This window comes from Lycorma delicatula, chromosome 3 (assembly GCF_047948215.1).
Source record: "Lycorma delicatula isolate Av1 chromosome 3, ASM4794821v1, whole genome shotgun sequence".
Lineage (NCBI taxonomy): Eukaryota > Metazoa > Arthropoda > Insecta > Hemiptera > Fulgoridae > Lycorma > Lycorma delicatula.
In genome coordinates, this window is record NC_134457.1 from 98951180 (window position 1) to 98978932 (window position 27753).

General features: G+C 30.1%; 1 protein-coding gene across 12 annotated transcripts in view; it reads left to right on the forward strand.

Annotated features, from left to right (window-relative positions):
• LOC142321817 (membralin) overlaps positions 1-27753 on the forward strand; it is a 261594-nt gene that overhangs the window by 134323 nt on the left and 99518 nt on the right. For all 12 annotated transcript variants that reach the window (XM_075360229.1, XM_075360228.1, XM_075360235.1 and 9 more), the window contains one exon: positions 11141-11224. In XM_075360229.1, the coding sequence (XP_075216344.1) occupies positions 11141-11224 (84 nt within the window). The remainder of the gene's footprint in view (positions 1-11140; positions 11225-27753) is intronic.

A 27753-nucleotide genomic window follows, 5' to 3' on the forward strand; every position in this document is an offset into this window, starting at 1 on the left:
TGCGTATGATTGTATGCTTGATTCACTGTAAGGGCCGTCCGGTTGTAAACAACAGCGTGGTGTTCTAATAGACTGACTCAAAAGTTACGCGTAGAAATAATGTTTTGCTGTTTTATCTTTGATTTATGATCTAATTTATGTTTGATATTTTCATTTGGCGCCGACTGAATCGAATTATTTTCGAATTAATTACATGACAGCTGTATTTAAAGTTATACAGCGGTTGGCGTATACCTGTGCATATTACGTGCGAGAGAGATAGATGATAGGACAAGTGGAGCAGTTACATAGTCATCCTTTACGAAAACATCTCGTGCAGCTCCGTATACTTGCACAGTACGGAGTAATTGTTCAGTAGAGTTAATAGCGCGGAAAGCCAGCCGTCAGTCATGTTCTCAGCAATTCGTCGCCCGCTGTACTTACAAATAATTAAGTTATTATAAGATACCTGTTTGGTGTAGTAGTGAACTCATCATCGCAAATCAGCTGATTTCGAAGTCGAGAGTTTAAGGTTCAAATCCTAGTAAAGGTAGTAGTTTTATACGGATTTGAATACTAGATCGCGGATACCGGTGTTCTTTGGTGGTTGGGTTTCATTAACCACACATCTCAGGAATGGTCGAACTGAGAATGTACAAGACTAGACTTCATTTACATTCATACATATCATCTTCATTCATCCTCTGAAGTAATACCTTACGGTGTTTCCGGAGGCTAAACAGAAAAAATTGTATATTTTCAGGATAGTTAATAGCGCGGTAAGCCAGCCATCAGCCTATGTGTACAGCAATACACCTCCCGCTATATCACTGTTCATAAAAACACGATACGCGATAAAGAATATGTAAATACTGGTGAGGATCATTTTAACAAATTTTCATTTTACAAACTGCACTAACACAATCGCATACACTGCGGTAAAATCTTGCTACTACAAACAGGAGCTAGGATATTTCTTACGCTGAACATAGTAAAACTGATCAAAATCTAAGAAAAGTTATTGAAGTATTTATTTCCAAAAATTAACGTGGTTGCTATTATTTTATTTCAAAATGAAATTTATGTACGTATTCTTTTCAACAGAGTATACGATTTAAGTCTTGATACATTAGTTCTATTGGGTAGGTGACACACACAAAAAGGTAACCGGAAAACGAATCATTTCTGAACATATTACGTCTTAAGCGTTATTATTTTTTTTTTTTTTATATAAATAATCCACTTTCAAAGTGTATCAAAAATTCACATATATGTAAAAAAAAGAAAAAAAAAAGAACATGTAAACAATGTAAAAATACATTCATAAATTTTTTACAGTACATTAGGTATTTTGTACCATTGCTTTGTTGATTTTTCTGGTGATATCATTTTATATGTAAAGTATTTGCATAAAATATCTCCTGTGATAGTTAGTAGCTTATGAATAGTCTGTTTTTCACTGAAGTGAATATAAGTCCACGTTGTTGTTAGATAAATTGCCTTGTTTTTTTTTTATTTTTTATTTTTTTATATACGAAAGTTTCCAAATTGTACTAGTGTTAAACCTCATTTTTTCCCTCCTAAATTTTCGATATATGGTACAAATGTTGAAAGCCATCTCTCACTTCGTTAGAGTATTTGAAAATAGAGAAACTTTTCTGAGGTCTGTACGGGTAATTTTTTCTGGGCTAAAGCTATTTTTACCGGAATAAGATAATGCCTGTAATTTGCAGCTAAGAGATGAGACTTCAAAAGGTGGACTAGAAAAGTGGAGTGTAAGATAAAGTTTTGATGAAACTTGTAGTAACGTGCTTTATATCACAAACGTTCATTCTGATTTAAAGCAGTTATTAAATATTGCGACTGCTTTTAACAAACTTAATTTCCCTTCGTTTTTGAAAATAAACGCTATGTACCATGTGTTTCTGTAAGTAGCGTAAATTAGCCATGTCCATTTGAATCGTGCAACATGAAATAATGCTCTTTTTTTAACTGGCTGTTACACTTTATATTTGAATGTAGTGCGTTGTGGGTCTGTAGGTTGGTTTCGTTCTGTATTTTATTTTAACTGCTGAAATTCATAAGTAAGCTTTTAAGTGTTCTTTGTATATTCTGTAGGTAGAATATATGGCAATAATTAAGTTTTGAAGGGGTAGTCTTCAAGATTGGTCTTCTTTCTCTTCATGTTTTAAGCATATCAATCAATGTGTCTGAACATACGCATTAAATTATTTCTTAAATATATATATTCATACATAGTTTTCGTTTAATTAAAGTAAGGGTTTATAATTTCATAAATTTTTTCTGTTTTTAATTACACTTATCTTTGCATTAGTTCTGTATTTTTTCGTTATATTTGCGCTTTTTAATTAATTTTTTTTTTGAGTGAAATAGCAAGTGGTAAAAAAACACAAAAACAAAGAAATCTTTTTTCGTACTTTGATTTTTCATTCAGTCGCCTGTGTGTAAATTTTCCTTGTGATTTTTTTTCTTCAGTCATTTGACTGGTTTGATGCAGCTCTTCAAGATTCCCTATCTAGTGCTAGTCGTTTCATTTCGGTATACCCCCTACATCCTACATCCCTAACAATTGTTGTGATTTTGTTAAAAATTGTTAAATAAATATTTTAAACTTTTGATAATTTTTGTATTGTTTTAATTTTAGGGTTCCATTGAAACATTATTAGTCTGACTGGTTGACATGCATTTTTTGACGAACTGTTCAGCTTAGAAATACAAAATTTTGCTTTTATGTGTTTGACGAGCATACTGGAAAATATTGCGTTTATAAAATTATCATGTTAACAAATATGGATTAATAAAACATTCTTTTTTTTATCAGAAAATCTTTATTATTATGTCATCTTTTTTTGTTTGTTTATTATCAAAAGAAAGATGTTGGTCGGTCTGGTTTTACTATTAAACCGAGATTTGATTATGCTGGTGTTCACAGTTAACAGTTTGCAAGAATTAAAAGTCGTCATAAAATTCTATTCCTTTCTATATTTCTGTCCTAGTTGTAATGTAAATCTCGGGTTCATTTTTAGTGTCACCAGTACTAAAATTTAAAAAAGTTATGTTGTTTCGACTTAACGTAATATTATAATCGCCCAATATGGTTACATAATTAAACAAATAGAATGTTTGATTTTAAAATTGCATGGTTGGATCGATGGTCGAACGTACGGTTGTACGGGTGGTAGTTATGTAATGGTACGTTTTAGTTTTGGTGGCTTTGTTTTTGGCACACAAATGTTTGTATTAGCCGTAACACAGTATGGAATATTACGATGTAGCATTTTGCATCTTCGTCATTTAGTTTGATACTACGAAGTATAATGATTTCTTTTTATCATTGCGTTAAATGCTGAAATAGCGACATATTTTCGATAAAAATATTATTTTAGGGAAGTGTTGAGTGGAACGAATCACAACGCGAGATTGATAATTTTACCGTAAAGGCTCCAATTGCAGCACAGGTCCAAATACAATACAATCTTCGTTATTACCGACAATGCGATCCTGTCACCCTCACGTATGCAAACAAAACTATTTAATACTAATTGTAAGTCCTCATAAAGTAATCTGTGGATACATTTTTTTCTAACATTGTAAATCGTAAATTAATTTTTTTCAGTGATTTTGCTTGTCTATTGTAAAAGTTTTCGTGAAGAGAAATTTGTAAACCTGATTATGGTCCAAAAACCTTTTTACAGGAAATTTTACTTTAAATATGAATTCAGTATGTACGAGTTGTATCTTAGTAGTTTAGGCAAAATCATTCTATCACTCCCACGTGCAAGTACAGTTATTGCTTATGCCTATATATTAATGTACTGTAAGCTATCACTTTTCTGGCGCCATGGCATGCAGATGATAAGCAATTAAACATTTTGTTGAGTCTTCGTTATTGATGTTTAATAACGATAACATCATTTATAATGCTTCATTCAGTGTGTACTATTATTCACCATTATTCACTTCAGTGATAGACTGTATTTCAGTCTGTGTTATCGTTACTTCATGCGGTACGATTGAGTTTTTATAGTTCATTTTTATAACAGTTATTCAGTGTTTTTATGCCGATCTGGTTTTAACAATAAGTGATTCTGTCGTGAAATATAAACCGGGAAAATCCTTAACTAGCTCCGAAAAAAATTAGCAACGTATATATAACCATGAAACTGCAGTCTGAGATATTGCTCGGAAAGCAAGTAACAGGCGTTAGCGAAAGAACAATTTTTAATATAATAAAGAAAAAAGCGTGTGAAAACGATTGAAAAGTAGGACGATTTTATTAAAACCGCTATCAGAAACAGCTCATTCGTTTTATTTCAATAACGAGCATTTTAACCTGAACAAACTATTAATTGCCGTGAATACCGATTCAGAACTGCCGAATTTTTCGTGAAGTACATCACATCGTGTTTCAAAATTACAATGCATTTTCGTTTCGTGTTCAGAAAAGAGAATTCTTTATCGACTGAACGCGAAGATATTATTTCATGGCGTAGGGAATATTTAAGAGAAATTAAGCGATTTTGTGTAGAGGGTAAGGCAATTTATTATCCAGTTGAAACTTGAATTAATGTGGGACATGTACGGGAAAAGGTATGGCTGGATAAAGAAATAAGAGCGCAAAAAACGTTTTTATTAAAGGTTTTTCAACTCGGGAGAAACCTCCGGCTGAAAAAGGTAAACTATTAATAGTATCGCACATAGGAAGTAAAAATTGGTTTTTAAATGGTGTTTTATGGGTATTTGAATCCAGATCCTCCCAAGAGCATCCCGATGAAAGAACGGTGAAATTTTATGGAGTAGTTTAAAAAATTTGTCGAGATTATTGTTGAAGGATCTGTCGTAGTAATGAATAATTCACCGTATCATTGCCTGAAAACTAAAAAAATTCCAAACGCTTCGACCCGAAAACGGAAATTACCGAACGGTTAAAATCTAAGAAAATTGCGTACAACGAAAACATATTAAAAGTAAAACTTAAAGATTAGTGTAATTAGCTAAACAAAAATATATTCATTATAAAGTAGATGAAATAGCAAAATTAAAAATTGTGTCACGTTGCAGTTTCCTCCATACCACTGCAATTTTAACGGAATATAATTGATACGGGCACAAATCAAAGGCCACATTAGGAGTAATGACAACACACCATTTAAGTTAAGTGGTGTAAAAAAAATCTAGTGATCGAGAAGGTGTTAATAGAGTAGGTGCCAGTACTTGGAAAAATTATATTCAATAATAATTAAGAAAAAAAAATGTACGCGAAGCGGACTGATTGTGTGAAAATATTATTGAAGATATTGTGATAAATTTGGGAAATTGTGACAATAGTTCAACAGACAATAGCTTATCGGGTTTTGAAAAAATACATTGATGTAACAAATATTTTTTTTTGCTTTACTTGATGAAATTTTAATATAGCGGTAACGCATTTGAAATTTCTTACTTTTTAGCTAAATATATCGGTTTACAACAATTTTCTGATTTGTGTATTTTTACTTCATTTTTATGTTAAAAGTTAGGAGAAGTGGTTTTCTCAGATGGATTGCGCTAAATTAAATTAGAATTATCATACTGTTATGTTTTAGTTTGCCGCCCGCTTTCGTAAAACAAATTATAATATTGTTAGTCGTAAAAAAAAAAAAAAAAAGGTAAAAGTAAACAGAAATACAAATATTATTCTAAACAATTCCAATAGAAGTCATCAACTTGGTTTAAAAACATCCCGACCATTTTTAAACTTCAGACTGTCCACCGCAAGTTTAATGTGCACCTCTTATATAAGTCGGATAGATAAAGCTTATCTCAAGCTGAAGACAAGATAAACCTTAAACCAATGAAAGAACTATTGCTACCTTTGAACAGACATTTATAGAAGAAATATATAAGTTTAATGTTATATGATTGAAAACAAAAGGGATTTTTAACAAATTTAAAGTTTGAAAAAAGATAATTGGTCTCCTGTTGTTTCATGGTTACTTCATCGTTATTGATAAATTATGTGTTCCGATTTATTTCAAAAACCGTTTAACACAGTTTTTTTTATACACGTTGATTGAATTACGGAATTTCTTTCTTTTCTTCAGTAATGGTTAATATGAGGATTAAAAATCATAACTTAATGTGCTACATCACGCACTTCTTTGCTTTATTATTATTATCAATGATTTTTTTTCTTTTCTTTGTTTTTAATATGTTATAGATTGTTTTTAGAGAATTAATCGCGAGTAACTGCATTCAAGTTGATTCATACGAAAGTATTACGCATGCTTTGTCGGGTTATGAATCATTTAAAAAAAAAAATTAACCCGTTATTTTAATGGTTTTACTGTTCTTAGCAATTTCCGGGAAAATTACTTAAATACGTTAACTGGGACTGAGTAAGGTAAAATTAACACTCGGTTTGGTGATAATAACGGTATCAACTTTACCACCGATGTAATAATGTTTTAATGAACTTGATTCGCGGCAAGGACCGTAAAAGTAAAATGATTTGTGTTATTTTGCTACATAATTTCGAGGTTATATTCTTTTGTATGAATTTTTATTTCTCTCTTTAGATTATTTCTTATTATTGTTTCTGGGTATCTTAATTTCTTTTCTGCAATAAACGTAAATTAAAAAGAACTGAATGAATACAAAGAACTTTTAACGGTTAATGTGCTCATTACACGGTATATTCTAGTAATTGTTAAAAAATAGTCGGTTGATTAGCGTGCAGCTATTTAAAAATTCAGCGGTACCAGGATTACTGTGCGGTAAAGAACAGTTTTGTGAGAGTTGTATCCATTTCTTGTCAAAGAATATCGTCGATTCAAGTTGTCGTTGGATTTGTATTGTGCGGGGGTTATCGTGTTTCTTTAACGATCATGAAATATTCAGTTGTGGGATTTTGTTCGGCTGTTGGCTCTGAACGGAGATTCTACGGAACACATTAGGTTACAAGATCTGAGATATTCTCTCGATAAAGAAAACTTGTTTTTATCTTCGCGTTGTTATCTGTAGATGTCTGTCATTGCTGAGCGCAGATGTTTACTTTGATGTTTAGGGTTTATAGATTCTTTGCAAAATAATGACTGTAGTATGTTATATTTATTGTTATTTTTTTTTTTGTTATTAAACCGTGTTGATACTTTTTTCAGTCTTTTTCAGTTTTCAGTGTAGTGTAAAAATTAAAAAAATAATAAGAGCAGGTCAATAATAAAATTACTATAATTTTAAAAACTAAGTATCAGTAAAAAAAATTATGCAAAGAATTCGATTTAAATCCATATTGCAACTTTTTTTTCTGTCCGACCACACGTTTCGCCAAAAAGTTTCCATTTTATTCCTTCGGTGCATTTGATTTTATTCTTTTATTATTTTGATAAGATATATTGAATTGAAATTGAAATCTAATTTATTGTACTGAAAGAATAAATAAACGATGCACGATTGAAAATGTGTTGAATTTTTTTCAAAGGCAAGCGAGATCTATAACGATATCTCAAACAGAATTACAGAATTGTAAAATATTGCATTTTAAAATACAGAGTGTTTTTATTTTTATTTTTTATTTTTACTTGGAAATTGTTGATTCACTTTATTTGTGGCGTTTTATTTTTTGGTAGCGGCGTATCCTTTTGTAATCTTTCTGATTTCAGTGAGGTTAACTTCAGCTTAAACAGCTTTGTACTCCTTTTTTATCCTTTGTGTCTCGCAGCGTCGGGTTCAGCTTGAACCGTGTTCTTGTTCCTCCGTATTTCTTTTGACTACTTCATTTCACCTAATATCTGTTCGTTTGTATTTTTCCCCAACGAAGATAGTGTCCGTCAGTTTTCTTTGATCGGACGATTACTTCCTTTATTTCTCTCTGGAAGATGTTCAGTTATTTACCTAGTCTTACTCTTATAACGAATTAATTCTCATTAATCATCAAAATTATATCCGTCGTCTTTTCTCCGTGGAATTAATTAGTTGTTTTGAGAATCATTTTTCTTATTTTTCCATATTTCAGAAACCTCCCGTTGTATATTTATTGATGTTTTAATATTTTTAATTTCGTTTATTACAGTTTCAGAGGAATTTTCATAGGAGAACTGTGCGGCATACACGTGTTTCTAAAATGGCGGGCTGGCTATACTTTTTCGGATTCTACTTGTAAAAATAAACAAAAAATATCCTAAGGAAAAATGGCAATTTCTTCTTCTTTCTCCCACTGTCCTCCATTTTGTCATTTTGATATAAAAATCTATATCTCAAATTCGAATAAACGAATCACATTAATATGTGGAAAGCGTCTTGGTAATAAAGTTTTAAAATTAGTAAAAAAAACAGGAATTAATTACCTTCGCAAAATACAAAATGGCGGCTATGTTTATTTCTCAATCCGTTATATCTCCATAAATATTAGTTTTATCAAAATTTATGTTATTTGCTAAAATATTAAGCCTTTTACTTTGAACAAAAACAAAACGATATTTTATTTTTGAAAATCGGTTAACAAATGGAAGAAAGTTGATGTAATTTTGTGTTTTGTAGGTCTATTACTGTGAGAAAATTATTACTTAATTTGACACTAATTTTCAGTACTAAAATTAACAATAAATAAAAACAATTATTATTTCAACGAATTGAACGTAAAGTGGAGGACATGAAAACATACACATAATTATAACATTAATTTTCTGCTATAACTCAGCTATTTGTAACGGGAACCACTTCATCCCTACTCTCCTTTCTAAGTCTCGCAACGGACGGTGGTTGTTGTAAATGGCTTTATCATTTTTAGGATTGATTAGCAATCTATGAATGTAAAGTCGTCTATAACCATTAAGATTATACTACTTTATGTGCACTTGGCAATAAAAGAAATATATAAAAATGACAGTTAAGGAGCGCTTTCATTTCTAAGAATCATGTGAAGATCTCAGTTTTGAACGTTTTTCGTTTTAACAAAAAGGTGACTGGATCGGTTTACTTATTTGGAATTTAATATTAAAAAAAAAAAAAAAAATTGATGGTGCCTAGAAACTAGGCAGAATTTCCCTGAAAATTCTCGATTTTATAAGGGGTTTCATCATAATATACCCTTATAAGCGAGTGGTATTTCGGCTTTATTTAAACTACTATCTCCATTTAATCGCGCAACAAAAGATGAATGGTGTTCGATGCATCTGACAAGAAATAAATATAAATATTTATGTTTAATAACTATTTTGTGAATTTGCTAAAGAATGAAACGTAATTCTAACTTTATTGAACGTAATAAAGATAAAGCAGTATTTTGTTTCGTTATTTGTACGAAAATTAAATTCGTGGAATTCCTCACTTCATTTGTTACCCTTTTTACTTGCGATTGTTGCCGAGTTCTCGCTCGTATAAACTAATTAAAATTGATTAGCGTTTTGCTTATTTTTAGCTGATGTTGTATAATGACTGGTTGCGTTTTGTAGTTTAAAAAAAGATGTAGATTTTACTTCGTTATGAGAATGATTTTATCGGTTAGTAATAATTGTTATATGCATTTGAATGTACATATTATTGATTGAGTGTGTATATTTACATACAGTGTATGTATCTCTGTTGTATATATTTTTTTTCTCGTCTCTTTTGGTAGGCTAATTGTAATTAATTACGCTTTGAATTTAATTTCCTTCAAGTCGATTTCGTTGTTTTTTTTTTACGATGGCGGTAAAAAATGTGAATGTAGAGAATTGTTTTTTTTCTTTTTCTTGTTAATCACCCAAAGGCTAAGCGCAGTTATTTAATTTTTAAGTCGCATTTGTGTGCTAGTCAGATTAGCCGGTGTGAGGGGAAGGTGGGGAAATCTTCGGTAGCATCGGGAATTTATTTTTAAGTGTAGATTTCATTATTTTCCTTTCTGTTTCAATACTGATGTTAAAAAAGTAATAATTGACTGGACAAATTAAACAGTGAGCGAAACCAGTAACTGTTCTTAATACGGAGGGTAAGTGTATTTGCAATGGAAAGAGAGGCGAACGTTGAAAATCGCATTGGGAAGAATAATGTGATAATGTATGAATAATATTTCGGCTATGTGAGCTAAGATTTCTTATAATATGCTGCTTGGTGCGTGCTACTCGTTATGTTCCGATTGAAATACCGATGTAAAAAACCTCATGATTTAAAAAAAAAAAAATGTTAGTAATTTATGAAGTGTAATAATATTAGTGCAAGATGTTTCTGATACTTAAAGAATCTGTTTGTAAGTGAACTTAAAACGTTTCATTTTTTAAATGTTTGATACTGTAGCCGTAACGCTTGTAATAGACCACACTTGAGAATACAGTCGTTCTCATCCGATCCCAAAAATTGCATACCTGTTCTCATAAAATCCTTATGTTAGGTGTACTAGGGAAAAAGAGATGCCATTCTTTCCGATTGCCATTTTCACAGAGTTTACGAGTAATGTTGAGTGTTAATATGCCGAGCCTATCGATGTGAATAATTTACAACTTATTTACCTCATTAGTAAATTTAGTACATCATTTTTAGTTAATTTAATTCCTACTGGTTTTATAATAATTTTCCGCAAAAGTGGTTATTCTTTTCGATATTTCACAGGAATGGCTCAAAAAAATTTCTCAAAAAATTAACGAGTGGGATCAATTTTATTTTAATTATTTATACAAAATTACATATTTAATTCCGTAAATTTGTTTGCATAAGCGAACTGCCTCATTATTTCACTATTAAGACCAAAAATGGGAAACTTTTTTTTTGACCGGCCTATAATTCAAAAACAAATAGGTTTTCTGGATCTGTGTTAATATGAACCTTTTTATATTATTTTAATTTTAGAGAAATTTGCCTTCAAAGTGTAGCCGAAAAAACATGTAAAACATTATATTTACTTATTTATTTTTCCCACTTGCGTTAAGTAGCTCAATTTAAATCTAATTACATTTATTTATTTTCTTTTAGTCTTGTCAGTTATCGAGGCGGAATTCGTTTACACTTTTTCAAAAATAATCTTAAAAATCTAATCCTGTGGTTTGTTCTGATTTTTTTTTATTTTTAGATGACTACTACGTCTTTTTTATTAATGTTAGTGATTATGAAAATAACTTTTATTTTCTGTGTAACATATTAATTTTTGTTATTTTCGATGAAGTAATACAACCTTTTATGTCTGTTTCAGTTGATCTACTGCAGATGTTAGAATTTAATGTGACGATAACGTTCCCTGCAGCCCCTTTATTGACGGTTATTCTTGCTCTTGTCGGTAAGTTGAGTTCTATTTTGTGGTAATATTTCTGTGATTTTCCAATTTTTTATTTTGAAGTGTATTTGTTAGTTTTTGACTTTTTTCAAGCAGTACCGCACAGTAAATTTTATTGTGCAGTAATTATATTTTTTCTTTTCGTCTTAAAAATTTGAATTATTGATTGAAAGTTGAATTTGATTTTTATTTGAAAGTTGTCATTATTAACATTTTTTAATGATTTTGATAATCAGAAATATTACAGAAATAAGCGTACAGAATAAGTTTGACGGTCGTTGGAATAATCTAACTGATAGTACTATCAAGAACCGTTTAGACAAAGTAAAATTCGACATTTTATTTGTTAAAAGATCATTATTAGTACAGTAAAATTTAGTAGTCGGCTTCTGTTTCCTGAAACGCTAAAATAAAGTCAAACCCGTTGAGATATCGTACCATTTTTTCTATCGGTAGAGAACAGTAAATAATAATTAGCTAGATTAAATATTTTTAAACCGGGTGAATAGTCTTATGTAGCTTTATAGCTTTACATTGAATTACGTATATAATGTGAGACGATGGCGTGTTGGTTTGCTCGGGTAAAGATTTAAATTTTGTTTTTTCACAATATTATGACTCGACTTTTATTTATTAATACTTATAGTTTTTAATTTAAGCGAGTAAAATTATTTTTATCGCTTTGTAAAAGTGTGTTGTTATTTTTAATACTCTTTTTTTGTAATTATGTTAATTTTTTATAAATTCCTCTAGTATTTACTAATGAGCTTTTAATTGAAATTCACATATGGTTTTTGATTTTTAAAACATTTGAACGGTTGTTGATTTGAAGTAAGATTTAAGTTTCAGCGGTCGAATGTATATTTATTGGACCGAATATTATTAATTGTTTAGTTAGTTAAAGCAAAGTTTAAACTAGATTGTTTGCGGATGATCAGCTGTGGGCGTTAGGAATTTAACGGATAACAACTGTGGAAGCCAGTAGTAGTCCTTAAAAAATAAAGGTGTAAAAAATTGAATTACTCGAGTTGGAGTTCTGGTTGTATATATTTAATCTCCATTGTTGTACGGTATATATCGTAACATGTTCGGTTTTATTGGCTTTTTTTATGATTTTGTTGATTTGTTTCAATATTACAGTAGCAAAGTGTTTCACGTGTAATCAAAACCTAACCGCATTTTATCTGTTAGTCGGTGTCAGATTACAGATCTTATATATGGGAGATGTTTCATAACATTTGTCAACGGAAAAAACCGTACCATCAGTTTGGATTGCGGTTTAAAAAATAATAAAAAGCTTTAAGAAGTTTTTTTTACGGCCACGGATTTTTTTAACGGTTGAAATGTAACGCCGTTTGTAATCAGTGTTTAACTGTCACCGTATTGTCGATAAAATATGCAATGTTATAGGATAAAAATATTTTCTGGTGACCAATATCTCATATCGATGTAATATCTGTGAAATTGCTCATTCCTTCGCATCTTGTATTCGGCCGTAGTAGATATTTCCATTTTCATCAGTGATGCAGGCTTACCTTAAATTAATTGTTTAAAGTTAAATTTCTTATCTTCAATAATGTATTATCACTTTGTTTTTAGCCGTTATTGCAATTTTACTGCATTCTTAAAGTTCTTCCACGTGCCCTTCTCTTTTATAATAAAAGAGATTATCCTTGAAAAAGAAAGTATTCTTTTTCATTATCTTAGGGATTATCTATTGAAAGTTTTTTTTTTTAATTTTTTGTTTGTTTTTAAAACAGCGCATAGATTCTTAACTACATTTCAGCATTTTCTAAATTTGTACATCCTCCTACTGGAAAACTTTAATAATTTAGAAACTTGAAACTGTGTTTTCTTATTTAAAAATAACACCTAAGTGTATGTGCAAAATCACATTAAGTAAATAAAGATATTTTGTAAATAAAAACCACTTTTTCTCCACTCAGAAGAGACAGTCACCTTAATTTCCAACGCGGTTCCCGTTTACTCCCAGATGTACCTGTTTATTTTATTAAAAAAATAATTTTTTGAATAAAAAGACATTTTTATTTACTTATTTGTACGATTCTAGCTTGATTAGGTTTAAAAAAAAAAAATCTTTAATTCATTATTTTGTAACGTAAAAAGTGAATATTTTTTGTAAAGTATATAAATACAGTGTGTCATGGGAGAAGGTGAACAACACCTCCTTCCAGTTGATTCAGTACATCAAAATAAAGTTCACGTGACAAATGTTCTATCCCTCTTCATTTTCCCCCTAACCGCAATTCCTTTTTTTCTAATATTAATCTATCTATTTATCTTATGCCTTCTTTGAGCAAAATGAAACTGTACTCATTCTAAGCCTTCTATTTTGTGCTAAATGACACCTCCTTTGTTCTAATCGATTTGATAATGGCTAAGAATTGGCTGAAATTGTTAAGAGTGATCTCAAAAATTATGCATTCTTACAATTTTGTATCTGTTTTCACTATCGACATTAATTTTCAGTTGAATTAAGATAATTATTATTAATAATTCAAAGATAGGAAGCAATAACTGGGTCGCAAATTTTTTGCGACCCACTTTAACTATTTCTGCCGCATCTCAGCTGTTTTATCAAGTGTTTTGAACGAATCATGTTTAATCTAATAAAATGTAGTTCCGTAAAACTAAAACTTACGGAGCTATTAAGATTAAAAAATTTAAATATCCACTATATAGGAATTTTCAAACTTATTTATTTTGTAGATGTTGCGTTTTTGCACACCAGTTTCATTAAAATATGATGTGGATTAATATTAAATGTAGATGTTACATTAAATGATGTAGATTTTTATAGAAAAGAAAATAGAATGGTGGATAGAATGAAAATTAGGATATAGGATATATTTTTTTGTTTTTTTGATGTCTTGAGTCAGTACCTTAAGTTTGGCCAATATCTCTCGAGATATTCTGTATTTATCTTTATTAATTTTATTTTTAATTTTTTCAAGTCTGTATATAAAGAACAATTGTATTTGTGTTGCCTACTATAAAAATCGTGTACAGAAAACTTTTACAATAATCTTGACTTGTAAATGAAAATCATACAATTAAATATTTCTTTCAAGTCGAATCAAGAAAAATCTTTGGAATCTTTTTTTCTATTCTTTTTTTAAGAAAGTCTTTGCATTCGTGCATTCGTATCCGAATGAAAAAAGGAAATTCAATCCATCTAAGGTCGGATTCTAATGTTTTTGATAAATTTGCTTTCTATAATTATATAACTAGATTCAGACATTTATGATAAAACTTTTTAATTAAATTCCTAACAAAAAAACATTAATTTATCGGTTTATTTTTTATTTTACTATTACAAAATATTACCGTTGAAGTTTTTTGGATTACTCTATTTTAAATTAAAAACTATCTTTTATTATCATCGGCGTAACTTCACAATTCTTTTCAAATAATTTTGTTTAATATTAATTAATGTTTCGAATTAGTGTTGAATGGGTAATGATTATCGGTTTTGTGTAATTATTAACAGAAAAACTCGCGTAATTTTTACAGATCGTATAGATCTGATTACGTGTTAACTGGTTGTGACGAAGTAAGTCGATATTAGTTAGTGGTAGTCGAAAATAAATAACGAAAAGTTAAAGGTATTTTCTATAGATTATCATAGCGGCGTTGTATCATGAAGAAACCATCCTTCGTCGTTAAGGTATGGGAAATATCAGATTTTTTTTAATGTTTAATACTGTTTTAAAAGTGTTGAATAAAAAGCGAATGAAACTGACTTAGCCATTAATTTCACTGATAAACATAATTTTTGTTTCTTAACATGCGATATATGATTTTAATATGTTTTTGATGTTGAAAACAAATATGAACTCAGAATATTTCTATCACCCACCATTTTTGAAAAAGTTTTACATTTTAATTAAAGAATTTTTTTCATTTTCCAACGTATAGTTAGCATTTTAAGCCCCTATATTGTATTTTGTTAGGTCGTTTTTTGTTGTTTAACTTTATTAACATAATTTGGAAGCTATAAATAAACAATACTAGACAAATAGTTAAATCATATCATAGTCACATATTATGACATCATATCTAATACTGAAGAGTGAGCCTTCATGGACAGGAGTAATCATATCAGTGCAGGTCAAAACGTGTAGCTGAAAACAGCTGTATTAAGCACTGAATTTACGAATGAATTAATTTTGTTCAGTCTTAAGTATAACGCTGCAGTGCACCTTTAATTAAAAAAGAATATTATTTGTACTTTCAGTGTAAAATTGGTGATCAGGATAAGACGTGGACTCCTCATATAGTATTCAATAATTGTTCTGTATGTTTAAGAGGATAGGTGAAAGGTACACGAACGCTTGGCCGTTTGGTGTGAACCAAAGAATCATGTAACCGATTGTTACTATTGCTTAACAGGTTTGTTTGGAATTTCTAAAACATCTAGAAATGTTGTAAAATAGACTTCATTGCAATATGCAATGAGGTCTGTACCTCACAGTGAAATTTTTCCAGTTCCTAAGTTACCTGTGAATGTATGTTTCGATAGCAGCGATGAAGAATCAGGCAGTACTAAAGATGACAACAATGATTTTGATTTTGAATTATCTTCCAATAAGCCACTTCTTATATTACAAGATGTATTAAATTACCTGGTTAGGGATTTAAATTTATCAAAAAATCAATCTGAACTGTTAGGTTCAAGACTGCAAGGTTGCAATTTAGTTCAAAAAATACAATCATTTCGTCCTTTCGAAGCCGACAAAAAGAACTTTCTCAGTAGTTGATTTATTCCACTAATATTTATGAGCTTGTGTTGCACTTAGGACAAGTTCATAAACCTGAGGGTTGATGCCTTTTCATATATACGTCTAAGTGTAGTTTGAATGTGGTTACACAATGGTAACAAATATCCTACGATACCAATCGCTTATGGTATCAAAGAGACATACGTTGTGATGAAAGACGTCCTTGAAAAAAACAAATTATAAAAAACATAGCTGGAACAAATGTGGTGGTTGAAAGTTATAGCTATTTCGTTAGGTGTGCAGTTAGGCTCTATGTGTTTTCTTTGCGAATGGGACAGCCGAGCTAGTGGTAAACATTTTGTTACCAAAGAGTAGAAGAAATGAGACAACTTAACTCTAAATGCGAAAATATTATTCATGAGCCCTTATTTGAACCCAAAATAATATTTTTACCCCTCTCCATATCAAGCTAGGACTAATGAAACATTTTGTAAAAGCAATCAAGAAGGATAGTCCTGGTTTTTTTGTGCATTAGCCAGAAATTTCCGAATGTAAGTGAAGGAAAAATTAAAGGAGGAATATTTGTTGGTCCTCAAATAAGAGAGTTGGTCAAAGATGATGAATTTTACTCAGTGTTAAACAATGTAGAAAGTGCAGCTTGGGCTTCATCAAAACACGTTTCCAAAAGTTTTTTTTTAAGAAACAAAAATCTAGCAATTACCACAATATTGTTAATCAACTTCTTATTTCATACATAGCTATGGGATGTAATATGGCTTTGAAAACACATTTCCTCCACTCGCATCTGGATTTTTTCCCGGGCAACCTCGGAGACGTAAGTGACGAACACGGTGAACGTTTCTATCAAGACATTTCGGTGATGGAAAGCCGCTATAAAGGGAAATTGAATACTAACGTGTCAGCCGATTACTGTTGGACATTAATTCGGGATGTGCCTGAGGCTGTTTATAAAAGAAAAGTATCAGCGAAATCATTCTAACGCAGGTATGGAAGTTAAAAATTACAAATTTGAACTATATTTTACCTTAATTTTTTTTGAAGCATAATTTATTTAAAACTAAGGGATATAGAAAAATTGTATTTACAGAACTGTAATGTACACAACAAAGCATTTCAAGAAATGGTATCACACTTAGAGAAACATTATAAAAATCTTTTTTGTCTATCAGTGTTATCGATGAATTTACTTTATATTCTGCGGTTTTTTTACCTATTATTATATTTTCCAAAGAAATTATATTTACCGCGAAAATTTTGTAATTGTGATAAAGTATGGTAAATTCTTCGATTTAAAAAATATAGTACTTAAAATAATAAAAAAAAATCGTTTGTACTATTCTTATGTTAATATATTTTTTCGATTTAAATTTAGTTTTTGGAGTGGAGAAGGCGAGAGTCTTAATCTTTATTAATAAGTTTATCTGAATCGTGGAAAATGTTGTGATAAGTTTTAACATTTTTAAATTTTTATATAGCTTAATATCGATTTAAAAATAAAATGTTCACGGTTAGTAATAATCCATTGTTAACATTTATTAGAGATTAATGTAATTTCCCCAGAAATGAATGGAAAAATTTTTACATTGATTTAAAAGGTTACATTTATTTTTTTAGAAAATTAAAAAAGTAGCAAAATAATCGACATGAAGTTTTTGCATGTATTTACCTATTTATTTACAAAGACAGCTATGTTGTTAATTTAATAACGCTAATTTTTTAAGGCAAATGAACAGGATTTCATTGACGTTTTTCTTTGTTTTAAAACAATAAAGTTTGCTCTATGTGGTGTGTAGGATGAAAAATCCAATTTAAGCGAATGCATTGTTTGTGATAGTTTGTTTTCCGTTTGCAAACAATACGTGCAAGATTTTTGCTCATTTAAAAAATAAAATTCTTTGAACAAACTTTGTAAAAAACAAATAGAAATTGTAAAATCCTTTTCCGTAATTTTTATCCTATTTTTATTTTATTGTTTTTTCTTTGTATTCAATACTTTTATTTGTTTCTCTTTTATTTTTTAATTGTTGTAGTGATTTATATTTTCCTAAGATAGGTTATAATAAAGTAAAAATTCTGTTGTGGCCACCACATGACTTCCTTGTAGACCTATTAAATTACATATATACATTTTTTCTGCACTTCATTTAAACTTATTTCATTTGAAAGTGAGATACGATCCTCCAATTTTTTTTAATAACGTGGTCGGTTGCACAATTGCTAAAATATTAAATTTTATTAACAACAAATATTTATAGAATTATTAATTCAACAATCTTACCTGAAATATTAGGTTAGAATAAAAGATCCTTTATTACCCTCTAAATAAATGTAAGTCTTATATCTATCTAATACATGTTTTTTTAAAATTATTTTGATGTAACCATCAACAAAATGAAAACAAAAACCGAACAGGAGAAGCGATATATATTTTATAGCGATATATATTATAAAGTGGACTGAAACAAATGCATACATAAAAATAATATGATTCTAAATTATAATTTCGTATTAATATTAAATAATCAGATGTTTCATCAAATCTCATTTGGACTCCACATGACTTCTTGTATTCCTATTAAATTACATATACACATTTTTAAAAGGATATAAAATTTTATTTCACTAATAACTCTTTTTGCAATCAAAATTTAATAATTATTAATAAATCAATATATTTAAGTTAAAAAAAAGGTCTGAAATGAAGTCGAATTCGAACTACATCGGTTGGATGTGGAGGAAGTATTGTGATCGTGAAAAATTTCGGTTTTCAGATTTCAATGGAAATATCCATTTTGATCATCCCTGAATCCATTTTGATTAGGTTTCGGCGTGACATCTGTGCTTACGCATGTATCTTGCATAACTCAAAAACGATTAGCCGTAGGATGTAGAAATTTTTGATTTAGGATTGTTGTAACATCTAGTTGTGCACCTCCCCTTTTGATTGTAATCCACTGGACCAAAAGTGTCCAAAAAAGCCCAAAATCCAAAAAAAAAATTGGATTTCGGACTTGTTCTTAACTACTGTAATAAGTCATCATTAAGACCTTTTCCATATATATCATAATATATATCATAAGTGGTACTTATTTTCATCGGCTCCAGAGTTGTAGCCAATAAAAGTTTAGTGAATGAAATATTTGGATCTTACAAGGGGAAGGCACTTCGGTTCAAATCCGACTTCAGATGCATATATTATTATAAAGTTTTTTTTTAAATTTAAATTTAAATACGTGTATTAATAATTATTAACCTCTGATAGTAAAAAAATTACACGATAAATAATAATTCAATAATAACAATAAAAAAAGAAGATAAAAAAAATCAGAAGTTATTAATGAAATAAAATTTTATGTACTTTTCATTTTAATTCAAAAATTTTTACGAAGGTTAATTATTAATAAAAAAAAGTTAAAAAACAATATATGTATATGAAGTCTGATTCGAACCGATGTATGCGTGGTTACCGATCTGACACGTTCTCATTTATACCACAAACTACTTGAGCGACGTGAAACAAAATTAATATATATACTAATATAAATTGCTGATACGGACACCACAAAAAAATGTGATGCAATGTAGTGTCCACCACAATGCAATTGTGTATATGACCACTTTATTAAAGAATTGGAGGATCGTATTTCACTTTCAAAGAAATAAGTTTAAATGAAGTGCAGCAAAAAACGTGTATTTAATAGGTGTACAAGGAAGTCATGTGATGTCCATATCAGATTTTTTCAGGATATATTCCGGCAATGTAAGTCGGATATGGAGGTAAACAATCTCCTAGATCTTGTTAAAAGCTATTTGAAAATGTTGTATGCTTATTGTGGTAATTTTTTTTAGAGGGTTTTTGATTCTTAAATTATGGTTACTGTCTTGGAAAAGTTGCAGCAAAACCTTTTTTTGGATGTTATTTATTTTTCCCCTCAATCGGTTTTTTACGTTACGTATAATATTTTATATTTCTTTCAAATCGGTGGGTATTTGGTGGTATTTATAGAGAAATTATAAGTATAATATAACCAAACTTTACCTACGCTCGCTTCGCTCGCTAACCTATCTTTTTTTTTTAATTTCTACTCGTCGATTTTATTCAAACATGGGTTTTCCAAATCTACCTGAGAGAAGTCCAATATAAGCATTATGCTTAGAATTATAAATGTAATCTAACCAAATTTAACCTATGCTCACTTCGCTTGCTAGTCAAGGTTAGCGAGCGAAGCTAGCGTAGGTTAAGTCTGGTTAGATTATATTTATCATTTTTCTGCAAATAATACCCACTGATTTGTAAGAAAAAAATGAAAAAAGAGGCTGTCGGATTCTGAAAAAGTACCACAGAATATACTGCATAAACTCAAAACGTAAAATCGTTTTGTTAAAAACTTATTATATCTAATACAACTAATTTTTAATGTCCGTATGTAGGTAAGTTACTAAAAAAATAACAAATATTATTTTCTTATTGAGTTTAAAAAATTATTCTTAAAAAAACCATTGTGGAGGAGAAACAGAAAAGATCCTTCTTCTTTTTATTAAACTGTAATGGTTGGTTTAATGAAAAAATGTTTGAAGAGTAATCAAATAATTATCTTCATATAATTCAGTGTTTCGATATTTACAGCGTTGCGAACCATTAAATGTTAGACAATATGGAAAAATACTTTCTGTGTTAATAAAAATTAAATATTAGAAAAAGAATATGACTGCCAAAAAAAGGAATCTTTGCTGACAAACTCTTTAATACTGATTGATTCCTAATATAGGATAATTAAAGAGTTTCGGGAGACAATTTTGTATGTAGTGTTTGTATATAGTATACATAGTATCTTTTCAAATGTTTTAAATTTATTTAAATATACATATACATAAGGTATATACATAAGGCTTCTGGTAACGTAAGGATTCCAACGCGGGGTGTCATGGTCATATATCTAAACCGGTTCAGCTATTGAGCTGTTATAGTGAAAAAATCATACATACACCCTAAATACCTTACTTACATTCCTTTTTGGGCAGTCGTGTAAATATTTAGATCCACTGTTTTTAACAGTAAAGATACTGATACCAGAAAAAAAATACTATGATGAATTGGTGAAACTAAAAACTCGTTATCCCACCGTAAGGTATGTTCTTAGCTTAAAAAACAGTTGCATTTATTAAATCTTAGCCTTATTCTATTCCTCTTATTATACTACAAAATTTTATATTAAAAATAAAATTTTTCCCTAATTTTACCACTTATATTAACTCGCTCTTGGACTATGTATGCGAGATTCATGGTACGGAATCTTTTAGTCAAATTTTGAAGCACTTCCGATTATCCATTCGCTCCGAAATTTTGCATAAGGTTTGCTCCTGATGACAACCTAGTTTAGCAACATTTAAAGTCGCTAATATGCCTTAATTAATGAAAAAAATGCTCCTTAAAAACTGGAAAAAATTTCCCTTGGACTTATGCAACCTCTTTTACATGTTTTTATAAACAAGTGAGACATTTATTACGGTATACAGTTGCTATTAGAAATTCTGTAAAGTAGTGACCCAAGTTTTGGGAAAAATTAGTACTTAACCGGATGCGAATTTTCGAACGAAGATCGCAAATATCTCGAAAACGGTTGGTCCTAGCGCTCTGAAATTTTTTTTACATATTTTTTTATTTCCTACTTTTTAGTGCATTTAAAGTAGACTGAAAAACATTTTAAATCTTCCTATTCTAAAAATATATATTACTTAGTTAACAAAAAATATTTTATTCTATTTTAGAATATAAAAAAGTCACGACTCAGAGTTCTTTTATCGTTAGATAAAAACGGTGGGATTGAGTTAAATTATTCTTATAAAGAAGATTGTCAGTTTATTCAGAAGATGTCACAGTTTGTGTAGATTGAATTGTGCTATCAGATTTTTGAAACTAGAAAATATAGTTATCAATGATTACTGAAAATTACAATTATGTGAAACACATCCCCACTCCCTCCTCCATGACGTGTAGTAAACTGCTTATTCCAGATTTTTAAATCCTTACTGTAGAGTAACGATCACACAATAAAAAAAAAAAAAACAAAAAAACGGTAAAATAAAATTCTTTGGTTTTACCAAAAACTTAGTTTAAAATATTTCATTACCGATATATAGTTAAAATAGTATTTTTTTTTAATTAAAGGATAACTTTCGTGTTGTTTTGATTTTGCCCTTAAAATCAAAAATTATTTGTACTCCTCAAAGACTTTCTTGTGGAGTCTGGATGAATGGTTTATATTCCAGTTGCTTTCTTTTTCGCGTATTTCTGAGTCGAGTCTTGACGTTCTTTTAGGTAACTTGGGCCTCGGAAGGCTCTTTAATTTTGTACAAAAATAAGCCGACGTATACAAAATTTTTGTCATTTACTGCCCCCATACCGGGTGAAAACTTTATTTAAAGGGTTTTGGGGATAGGATGTGTGTTCGCTTCGGAGGGAATCTTGAAGTTAACTCCTGGAAAAAATGAGTTTCGTGCTACGATTTCCTTTAGCTAAATCGTCTCTTTTTATCTTTTGTATTTCTTTCTTTATCCATTATTTCCTCCTTGGTCATATTGTTTTGTTCAAAATGTTACTTCTCTAGTTTTCACTATAAAAGAAGAGTGGTGCTTGCACAAATAGGTTTATATTCGAGGTGGTAAACTGTTAGGTTTCATCAGATGGTAAAATTTGACCTCCTTATCTTCTTCACATCAAAATGAGACTTTTAGAGCGAATGCAAAAACGCATCGCTGATATTTTTATATTCTGCTCAACGTTTCAAATTCTATAAACCGTTCTCAAAGATAGAACGTAGATTTCTATTAATTAAAATGTCTACTTTATTTGTCTGTATTTTAGTTTTACGGGGTATTATAAAGTTGTATGTGCATTTAAGTTTAGGGAAACTTTTATTTTGCAACGCTAGGAAATATTTTACTTTTCGGGAATTTAGCTATTTTTGTATTATTAATTTTAAGTAAATATATTTACAATTTTAATATGAAGAGCACTGAAGTCCATAACGATGCGGTTCGTAAGGAATCGAGGTCCATGCGGTTTAGATAATAGTCAGGTGGAACCGGTGTCTTCAATTAATCGTCGGGTACCGCATTATAATAGCAATTACAAGTTCTTTACCGCATCGTCAGCGTTAAACGACATTCCTCTGTAAGTACTACTCTACTATTTTAACTTCTCCGAGATGACCGTTTCAAACTCCGTACTGGAACGACCTGAACATTACTTAAACTGCTGACGTTATACAGCTCGGAATTTCATATTGACTTCTCACCATTTAACCGGGTATAATATTGTTAATGTTATTATTACTACACCGACATTATTAGATTGATGTTTGTCTCGAGTGTTTTATGTAGGCATATTGTATTTCCATTTTTCTGTGATTTGAAAACGCTGTATGTATTTAATAATATTTTTAAACTAATTAAAGTTTTTAACTAAAAGCTGGTGATTTTGAATAACATCAGTGTTGAAAATATCGTATAAGAATTTCATCTTCCGAGTTATTGTAAATAATTTGATTATAAATCTAATTAAATGAAACAATTGTGTATGGTGTAAAACAATTAGCTACAACAAACAGAAGTCGAGTGGTTGTTTTGTTTAACATTTGATTAGTTACTTTTCTTTCGATTTCCCAGGAAACGATGGGATTCCAAGTGTTCCTTACAAATTTTATCATTCTTATTATACGGTTGCAGAAAATGGTTATCAGTTTCAAAATTCTCAGGTAGAGTGAAGATTTTTAATAGAAATTTCTGTATCCGTGAAATTTTCAAAATATTGTGCTTTTGAAGTGTAAATTACGGTATTTGTAAAAAAGATCGGCCCATGACGGATGTTCTTACTATAGAAAAAACACTGTATTTGAAAGTATGGTATAATGTGAATATACTGTTAATTAATGAAAGTTTCAAATTGTACCTTAGGTTACGGGTATAATTTTATACCTGTTGCAACTACCCTCAACAACGAAGAATGTGAAGTGAAATAAATGTTTCGTTATCTCGGTCCCAAACAGATTATTAACAACACTTCTGCAGGTTAGGTTATTAAAGATCGTGTTAGAACTACCGGCACGTAAGTTGGCACAAAAAACTACTACCATTTAGGGGTATTCCATTTTAATTCAACAAATTTTCAAAGATTTTATTGATATTTAATACGTTATACCCACCTTGTAGTGGCCAAAAAATATTTTTTTATGTTTTTAAAAAAATTTTTCCTTGAGTGACTATTTTCTAACTTGTCATCGGGTAAAAACAGCTAATTTTGTCACTTTTTCCATGAGCTACAGCATTCTTATTTTACATCGTACAGAAGGTCAAAAAGGACTTTTTAGCGGTTTTGTTGGCTTCATTACTCGTCAACCCTTTTGAGTAACAAAATAAATTTTATATGGTTTTAAAGTACATAAAAAGTACTTATTGCTGTAAAAATTTAAGATGTTTGCCACCTGTCCCACATATGGTTTTTGGGCCCCAAAAATGGAACATTTTCAAAATCTTACGATTTGGCGGCCATTTTTTTAACAGTCCAATTTTTGTTTTATAACTACTACTAATACCCAAGAGTTGAAAGGTAAAAAACAGACCTGTTACCCTAAGCCCTTCATTATGTATTCTGGGCCCAAAATTTGAAAAAAATAATGTGTAAACGTAACTTCAGTAAACATTACAAAATTTGGTTGTGTAACAAAATGAATTTTGAGTACACTAAGATGAATCTCCATCTTTACTGTTTCCAAAAAGCCCTTTTTGACTCTGTGTACGATGTAAAATAAGAATGTTGCAGCTCATGGAAGAAGTGACGAAAATGGCTGGCTGTTTTTACCTGTTATATACATTACATATTAATAGACTATTTTATAGCTCGCCATCACTCAAGAAAAACTTTTTTTAATATAAAAAAATTTTTTGTTTGGCCACTACAAGGTGGGTAGTTATCATATATTAAATATCATGAAAATGGAAAATAGTGATGAATATTGCTTTGATCATTTGTTGAATTAAAATGGAATACCCCTTCAGCAAACATTTGGAATGGTACTAGGCCGACTAAAAACACTGTCGGTTTAATGTAGATTATATTTAAGTATAACCAAAAGTACATACGATGCTATTTAATAAAAACTAGTTTAGTAACCCAATTAATATCATTTTAAAGTACTTTAAATAATTACTTTCTCTACTCACTTCAGAGCTGTAGTTCACAGATTCTGAAGTAGCTGTTGTCGGTAAATTCCAAAGAGCTCGTTTTCAATTCTAAATTTACATTTATCACGAAATTGTCGATGTGCGTATTATGTAAAAGTTTATCTTCAATGTATATTTTTTCTACGTTGACAACATGCTTGCAGAAATCGCTCCACTCAGCTTCAGCCACTTTATGAAATTCCTCTTCAGCTAACTTAAGAACGTCCGACATGTTAAAAGTTGTATTTCTTTTGGCTACTTGCCCTTTCACTTGACTCCAAATCATTTCAATGGCATTTAAGTCAGGGTGATATGGTGGCAACTGTGTGACCATAATTTTCGAAAATGTAATTTATTAAAAATTTCTTTTGATTTTCTTAGTGTAATTTTAACATCATATAATTCGCTCTTCATCATAGCAGGAGAACAGTTTTAATTCATTGTTCGACTAACAATTTTATCATATCGCTTTTTAAAAAGTTAGAATTTGGTTGCTTTTCTAGCAGAATGTTTGTGATACGATGCGTTATCTGATACACCGACCGAGGTTGCAAGTTGAGGATACACTTCCCCCTTCACAATTTCGTGTACTTTTCTGAATGCATCGATTTATGATAATCTCCTTTCTTATTTGACTCATACGTATGTAAAGCATTCTTAATGAATCCTTTATTACAGCCGGCATGAACAATTATTAATAGTGAGTATTTGGATACTGGTGTTTTCAGTCCTTCAGGAAGGTTTGTTGTGTACACAATCGGTCTTTCTTCTTCGCGAAACTAAAATTTGTTTTAGAAATTTTATTCTTTGCATTTTAATGTCATGCCGTTCTACCCATATTTTCCGGTCGCCCGTTTTTTTCCATCTAAATCTCATTTTACGTAATATTCTTTTTAAAGATCTTTCATTTCCTTTGAAATTAAATTCACTTTCGCGGACTTTTTGCATAATTCTCTTCACAGTAGGAAGCAATTTTCGGTTGCATTAAATTTATTTATTAATTGCCTCAAAGAATCCGTGTCAAACGAATCTAAATTGCACGCATTACTGCCGCGATTAACATGTTTTCTCAGCGAAACAAACACGGATGGCTTCTCCGTTTCATTTGATTTCGCTTCTGCTATAATTCTTTAGACCGTTGGTTTTGATACTTATGTCGCTTGAACCACCGTATTCAGCACTTCAGTTTTCATCACTATTCCGGTTCCGGGATTGTTTTGTAAAAAGAAATTGTAAACATTGAATAAATTTCCGTCGCCTGACTTTGAACTACTGTACTTTTACCTCCTAACTGCGGCATTTTAATAGAAAATAACTGTATTGAAATATTAAATATTTAAATGGCAATTTATGACAAAGCCTTAAAAGAAAACAACACAACAAATAGTAAAAATAAATCACTAACAGCTCACTTCATTAGGTAAAATATTCGCCGCAATAAATATTTCTATAATAACCACTAATTACAAGCGCTGTGTGACATATGGTTCTTCAGCGCAATGATTAGAGTAGATTAAAAATAAGTAAATGAAATTCTTAGAATTGCGTGTTGTGTTTACAACAATTCATAAATAGCACATTAGTTATATATGATTCACGAATGACTGTACTATTATTAGTTGCTATACTACAGGAAGTACGTTTAGATAACAACATCAATATATAGTTTAGAATAAAACTCAACAGTTACATTCGTACAGCAAGTTTATGAAACCTGTTTTTTATGTATTACCATACCACAAGGACATATAGAAAATGACAATATTTTTAATTTCCTAGTAACAGAGGCCAATGCATGCAAAATGCTAGTACATAAGTTTTCAGGCCCTGCGCCAACATATGTGCCGATACATGTAGTACTTTGTATTCGGTTTAGTAATGCGCATATTTAACAACGGATCTCGAACAGGAGGCTCTTCATCATTTCAAAGTGAACCATCGTTACGATTTCTTCGACCCGTAAACGGGCTACAAACTCAAATGGTCGACCGGTTGTGGATATTTTTGAATTGGCGAAATAAGATCCATCGTGAAACAGTTCACACTATCTACCATAAATCCTACTTATGCGAATTCATGTAACGTCTTATTACTCACGATAAGGATCCGCTTGAAGATATTTCGCTTGCAATAAAAATGTATCGACTGCCGGCAGTAGATTTGCAATTTCGTGAATTTCATCAAAGTAACCTTATTGTAATGTTTTTCAAGTAAACAAATGGAAAATTAGCCTTAACTGTCGATTTCTGTTATTAAGCATTAGTTTTCTTAATATTAAAAATCAGGTTGGCGCTGGTCTTCTTAATAAGTAACGAAATTACTTAATTACTGTAATTATATTTTAAAGTTTAAAGTGCCATAACTTTAAAATTTAACGACCTGGCGCGAATCACAAGATACTCCCAAAACTGCATTTTAGTGCTAATTAATATTATTTCTAGAAATAATTTTTAAAACTACATTTACTTTTTTCTCTCAAATTTTATTGCATCTTTTACTAAAAAAAATATTGTTGGTGCGAATTATTAAAAAACGTCACGTGTTTTT